This window comes from Anopheles nili, chromosome X (genome assembly GCF_943737925.1).
Source record: "Anopheles nili chromosome X, idAnoNiliSN_F5_01, whole genome shotgun sequence".
Lineage (NCBI taxonomy): Eukaryota > Metazoa > Arthropoda > Insecta > Diptera > Culicidae > Anopheles > Anopheles nili.
Genome location: NC_071293.1, coordinates 8617614 through 8624905, shown reverse-complemented (window position 1 = coordinate 8624905; position 7292 = coordinate 8617614). Strand labels below are relative to the sequence as shown.

At 40.3% G+C, this 7292-nt stretch overlaps 1 protein-coding gene across 1 annotated transcript; it reads left to right on the top strand.

Moving 5' to 3' along the window:
- Nucleotides 1-2435: 2435 nt before the first annotated feature.
- Nucleotides 2436-6223, top strand: LOC128728402 (platelet-activating factor acetylhydrolase IB subunit beta homolog). Its single transcript, XM_053822025.1, has 3 exons — nt 2436-2511; nt 2664-2993; nt 4544-6223. Exons 1-3 carry the CDS (start codon nt 2446-2448, stop codon nt 4823-4825), a joined length of 678 nt encoding a protein of 225 aa, XP_053678000.1. The 5' UTR covers nt 2436-2445; the 3' UTR covers nt 4826-6223.
- Nucleotides 6224-7292: the final 1069 nt, after the last annotated feature.

Below are 7292 nucleotides of genomic sequence, written 5' to 3'. Positions count from 1 at the left end.
GTATGTATAAAATAACAAATATGCACCTATAAAAAAATCCCTTGAGATTGATACTTTTAGAGTATTTTCTCTAGATACGCAACTCTGAAGCAGAAAGGTAAATGTAAGATAACTATTTGTATGAATATTCCTTTTTGCGGTACAAACGGAGATGAAGGACTTTATTCAGTAGGTTTGGTATTATATATATCATGGAAGCTTTTTCTACTACGAAATTAGGGAAAGGCTACAAAAAAAGATATTTCTGTTTTTCGATACACCGAAGAGAACCTTTCTTTTCTAAAATAAGATTGGTTGTGACGATTGATAGTTCGTTCAGCATACACTGGGGAACATTGTATATCCACTCAACTTTCGGAACTGAGCGAATCGATTTACAACAAATTTGCAACCAGGCTCGTTTGTAATTTTATTGCATCTTAATAGGGAGCTCTCATAACACACCATTTGTCCAAAACCCGAAATGGCAAAGATGAGCTTCCATACTACATTTGTCCTTTAATACATAAATCGTTGGTTTATGTAACTTGCAATCAATATTTGTGAATTTTCGATGATTCAATGCCTTTTGAGCTAAAGGTTTAGGGCCATATGCATCTAGTGGGTTAAAAAAACTATTTTTTTATTGGAATAAGATAAGACATATTGGATAGATAGGACTTTTTCATGGTGTAATTGAGTGTTTACTCCATACTCTTTTCGCAGATTGAATCAAAGGGAAGCTATCAGTGAAAAAAGGTGTAATAAGAATATGGAAAGAAAGTAAAATTGTATTAGAAACATTGTAGGATACGATTAAGATCGGAGACCATGAGTATGATAAAGGTGATGTTAAGATTCAATGGAATAAATAACCATTTGCCAAATAGAAGGATAAACTATTCTCCGTAATCTTTGGTGATAGGTTTATGGCTTACTACAATGTTGAGACACGTTGTTCACAATATTTTATTCCGGGGCACATGCACTCTCTTTCAACATTCAAGTAAAAAGTAATCTTGTCACCTGTAAACTTAACACATAATGTTGAAGTCCGGATCCACGCACAGGACAAACAATTACACCTAAAAGCTTGGACGTGATGAAGTTCGCCTGAGGAAAGTGACTTGAAATTGATATCTTTACATGCCATTTATGTAATTGTTACGTTATGATATAATATGCACCAAAGGTATATTAAGAATTAAATTAGGTAAACGCAGCTGTTATCTATCAATCAACCGCAGCAGGGATTTATCAATCTATAGTCAGCCGGCGATTGCCTTGTTCCCGCCACTTGATGAATCAAATTGATATCTGCATTAACATAATTTGCAGTAAAGGGAATGTTCATACAAATGATTTTTAATAAACGATAGATTTATTTGTTAAGACTAAAAGGTTGATTGCAGGTGCATATTTATTAAATTACTGAGACAGATTCATTCATAACATGAAACATGAAAAAACCACCATACAATCGCCGAACCTGGTTCTTAGAAAAACAGCAGTGTACCGGTTGTGTCTTTGAAAAGTGGAAACTGCGAAACAATCACAATACTTATAAATTTTTCTTCTTAACCTAAATCAGAATATGAGGTGAAATTTGAGCTAGCGATGAATATATTTTTCAACGCTGTTTAATAAAAATTCAAAGAAATTACTTTTTTACGCTATGCTTTTCTTTTGTTATGCTTTGTATGACTGAAATCAAACTGTAACGCTTGTTTGATGTTTATTCGATGTTGCTGTTTTATAGCACATGTTGTCAGAATTGACAACACTCGACTACGAATGATCTAAACGCGAAACGGGTGTTCAAATTTACATTATTTTAAAAATATATGCAATTCATATGAGGATAATGATTCGGCAAAGATTCATTTTTAACAATTCTATTTTCTGAAACCATATTAGCTTATTTAATAGCTAGTTTAACAATTGTTGTTATTTGCAATACCGCCCATCACGTTAACCTTGCGGTGTCAGATTTGGCTGCACTGACAGCTTTGCCATGCCAAACGCACTGACACACAGTGCGCGAATAAATTAGCAAACGAAAGAAGAGCAGGGAGAAAGCGAAGCGTGAAAAAAAGAAAGTGCAACCCAGTGCCAACGAAGTTTGCCCGCCGCATCCCGTCTCGCAGCACCCCGACGAGAACATTTCCCCACGCGAAACTGCAAAAGGGGTGTTGTCGGTTTCCGGGAACATTTGCTCAACTGCCCGGACGCCCGCACCGTGTTGGCGGTGCATTCCGGTTTGCCCCGTTCGCATCATCCGGACGCGGCCTGGCCGCGGTGGCGTGTGTTCAGCATTTCCGTTTGCTTGCGGGACCGTGCGGATCCGCTGCGCATTTGGCCGGAGCACGGCAGGTGGCGTTGACGACGGTACGGGCGGCAAGCTAGCGGGTCACGGGCGAGTTCGGCTACCGGGGACTATCGGGCGACCAGAGTCGCAGGACGGCCATGAGCGCGACGACGCTGCCCGCCATTTGCAAAGACCTCGACGGCGATGACCGATGGCTGAGCATCGTAAGTAGCACACCTTCCGGCCGGCCAACTGCCAACCATCACAATCAACTGCTCCACCATCAACCCGGACGCGAATCAACACCCCGACCGGCGCAGCGCTCCGGGCAGCCAGCCGTGTCACAAACCCCATTCACGTCTGCTTCCTCTTTTAGCACAAGCGATTCGTGGCCGAGTGCAAGGAGAAGGACCCGGACGTGATGTTCATCGGTGACTGCATACTCGAGTCGCTGCAGTTCACCGACTACTGGAACCAGCACTTCGTACCGATGCACTGCCTTAATTTTAGCATACGCACCGACCGGACGCAGAACATCCTGTGGCGGCTGCAGAATGGCGAGCTGGATAATGTACGTCCGAAGGCGATCGTGCTGCACGCCGGTACCAATAACATCGGTGATTCGGCCGAGGAAGTGACCGAGGGTATCCTTGAGCTGGTGCGATCGATCCGCCAGAAGCTTCCCGACGTGTATATTATTCTTCCGGTGAGTGGCCTGCTGCGGAAGCAGCGGTGGGTTAGCTATAACATTAGCTATACGACGGTGGATGCATGAGTATCGCTTTCCATGTGTGGAATGCTTTTATTTTGCTACTGAAATGTTGGTGCGAATGCGTTTATGTGCGAATGCATTTATGTTAATTTTATCTGTTGAAGCTCATTTGCAATATTTCCAGTTTTTTTTCTCTAGAATCACTTATTTGTTTTCAAAAAGTAATAGATGATAACTCAATATTGTTAATTTACAATGTGTAAAATTTGAAAATTTTGTTTTGTTAAAATTTAAATGAGCTCTCATTTCGATTGATGGGTAACATAACTGTTGCAGCATAGCTAGTGGCTTTTTAATGTTTTTAAATGCAACGAAGATTAAGTTTAGGCATTTTATAATGAACTGAAATTGCATCACTAGCTGGGCTTTTGAGTTTAAAAAGTCGCGACATAAATTGCCTAAATTTCAATTTGTTAGTATTGTTTAAATTCAGCATTTAAAAAGTATTAAATGATCAAAGTTGTGCATAGAAAATTTGTCAAATGGGATTATGTTTCGGGTTTAGAAAGTGTTTTAAACTGCTGTTGCAGATCCCGATACTGAATATGAACTTTTTCGAATCTATTAATAATTGCTTAAATTTTAGCGTATGATAATAATGACCATATGTGAGAATTTTGTTCAACTCTGTAATATTCGCAACATATATCTATCTATTTTCGGATTAATAGAGCTTACACGGTTCGATTTGTCTATTGGCAATTTAAATGTATTGAGCTTATTGTCTTTTTAGGTCTAAAAAATGTTTAAATACCAGACGGGTCAATAACCCCTCTTTTTTACATATTATTCATCACAGTTTTAATTATTCTGAAATGCATTGGCTGGTTTGTATTTTTTGGTATAAACTAAATGAATAATTATGGGGGTTGTTAGTAGATGATAAACTTAAAAAAAACTTTGAATACTTTTCAGAAGTGGAAAGCAAGAATAGTATAGAAGAAAATAAGCCTTTTAAATCCTTCATCATGTTTATTTTTGGATAAAATAGTTCTACTTTGACAACTATTATTTAACAAAGCTTGCAGTAAAAAATCTCTGCATACTATTTTCATTTTTCCAATCTCTGATTATGCCACGCCTTTGAAGAGAACGAATTGCGATTATCGATTAATTATAGAGTTTTTAACTACAGTAGGTATGGTTTTTACTGGCACTTACAGATACAATATTTTTGAGCGATTTGCCTTGGGACGTGTTTCTTCACGATGAAACGAGTCAAGTGAGTTAAATTGAGTTAAAATCGCTACAGACGCATCCTTCAAGATCTTGATTTAATGATCTTGAATATCTTAGCTCATTTATTAACTATTAACATATTTACTAAGCATTTTTAACTATTAGATAATGAGTTTTAACAGCAACATTCTAATATTTAATTTGAAAATAATCTCATATTTAATCATATTTCTAATTTACCGTAATAACAATTAACACTTCCACTTGATGTTTGCTCGCACTTATCGTTATTTTTTTTATTGCAGACACTGTTGCCTCGCGGACAGCAACCGAACGAGCTGCGAGACAAGAATGATCAGGTGAATCGATTATTGCGCGAGCGTTGCATCGGCATCAACAAGGTCCAGATCGTGACCGTCGACAGCGGCCTCATTCAGAGCGACGGTACCATCAGCCACCACGACATGTTCGACTATCTAAACCTCACCAACGTCGGCTGCAAGAAGGTGTTCGAGCCTGTATGCGATCTGTTGCATCAAATATTGACCGAGAACGAGCGCGAGCGTGACCTCACCCCATCCGAGTAGTTCGGCGTGAACGAAACCCTGCAGACCCCACGTCAATGGAACCGCAATCCGTTTTTGTTGCTTTCGCTTTCCCGTGCTCACATTCCAATAATCTGCTTTTGTTTTCGATGTTCGTTTTGCATATCGATCCAAATTCTTGAATTATGTTATGAAAAATCTATTCAGGAGGAAGCGTGAGTAGGGCGGATTTGCATGTTTGGAATAGAAGCATAGATTAGAAGTCTTTCGTCTGTAGTTGCAAAGCTGCCTCGGTAGCTTAGAGCCAAATTGAAGGCCTTGGAAACAATTTAATCATTGGATTTCTCCTGTCTCCCCCAGCAAGTGTACTAACGTGGCTGTACTGTAAACAGAGTACTACTTTCCTTATTGATAATTGTGTATTATTTAGCTTATGTTATTACTATTATATGATTATTATCGCTATTACTTTTATGGTTATTGCTAACTTTGCATTCCCAAGGCGGTTTATTAATGGGAGCTCATTAATGTTATTAGGGTTATGAATTTGATTTCTTTCTAGCTTTTTAAGCATATGCGCCCTAAGCCGGCAAACCCTCGGATGTAGAAAAAGAAGTTTGAAAGTCCCCAAAACTAGGCAAAACAAAAAGAAAACGGAACGGTGCTTTAGCGAAAGAGAACCAAACCAAATGAATCGATGTACGGATCGGAAGATCGCGTAGCAGGGCTGTTAGTGGAGCAAAATTTTTGTTCGCTAATTTTCGTGTAACTGTTTAACTTGCTATTGATACTGCTTGGGATTTATTATTTTCCCTTAGCCTTTCGGTGATCGGCTTTGCAAGACGGAATGATAAAAGAGGTATATTAGTAAACACTCGTACATTCCATCGATTCTCAGAACTGTGCCGATCGACGACGGAGATCGTGCATATGTTCTTGCAATTGAATAAAAAAAAACATAATGATCTCATCCTGCGCAGTTTTACGTACGCTTCATGTTACTGCTTTTCGGTAATCTTATCTAAGTTAAAGGTGCTTGCACAGTTCGTTTCGGCCGCTCTCGCTGGTGTGGTTTGCGCTGGATATAGTGCTTTTCTTTCTCTATGCAGGGATGAAGCGACAAACGAAACTTAAGCAAAACAGTTACTATATTTCGCTACGTTTATGAACTGCAACCTTTGCGGTAGGTAAAGGAATGCCAAATCAGGTGTATGAGTGTAGGAACGCAAGCGTGGCAAAGTGTGCAAATTTATGGTTTGCTTCTCCCGGAACGAGAAGATCTCGTTTTTTTTCATTTACGTTTTCCGTATGCGCTAAGCGTGTGGGTTGCGCGAATCCAGACAAGCCACCGATTGGATTGGGCGGTGGGACGACATGACAACACTGTAAAGCGATGAGGAAAATAACTCAATAAAACGAACTAACTCTACTGTATTTGAAGCAAATTAAAAATGTGAGTTTGTTAATGCATATTTAACTATATTTTATATATTTAATCATACACTTAATTTAATTTAGAAGCTTTATAAGCGAGTTGTATTCATACATACGTGGTGCATAGAAATGAAAAATATAACGACACATTATATCCAAGCGGGAGTCATCATCAGATTGGGATGATAAATATATTTTCCCCTTCAGTAATGCTTTCCGACGTTGTTGGAAAACTATTTTGTACCAGAATGCTGCGAAGTATGTATTAGGCATTGTAAAGAAAGAGTAACATATTCCAAACATGTTTTACATTTATCCATTTGTCGCGACTATTCTGACTTAACAAATCTGACCATTAACACGCCACCTTTCGTAATGCAGCAGCTACAGCAAAAAGGGCATTCATTTCCAGTTTTACTGTTTTCGGCCCCGGTGGAGTAGTTGAGCAGATTGGCAGCTAACCGCCCCACCTGCCTATCTGCTGACCGACGCCCCGGGAAAAGGCCAGCCGGCTCGTGTTTTCCACCGCTTCGAGGCGTGTGCAGTGTAATTACAGTTAATTAACAGCAGTTATTACGAGCCAAGCATGCACCACTTTCGAGTGACAAAGCCCAACAAGTACCGAGGCGTGGCGCTATGTCACCGTATCGTCCCCGCACGGTTCGCAGTTGAATGGTTTCGTTTATAACACCATTTCCGACACCGCTAATTCTGCCTGACCATCGTACCGTGGGCCAGCAGCAACTGCTCCAGCCGTACCAAGGCGTCGAAGCCTGCAGTCGTAATGTTCATTTGACCACGCTTGAAGGGGTTTTTGGGTTGAGCCGGGGAACCTTTTGGGTGGGATAAACAAAATGCTTCCGCTGCCGGTCGCGCCGTGGGAGGGAAATGTTTTCCACTATTTCCCGGCTTTTCCGTGCCGGCAAAGTAGCCGTTGCTTGCGGCTGGTTTCGTTTCGCTACAACCTCGTGGTGGGGGCATTTATGCATCACCATCAAGGAAGGCGCTTGAAGTAGGCGGCTCTAAGACGTTTCGCAAGCGGCCAGTGCGTGTTTGCGTGCTTGAAGACGTTTCC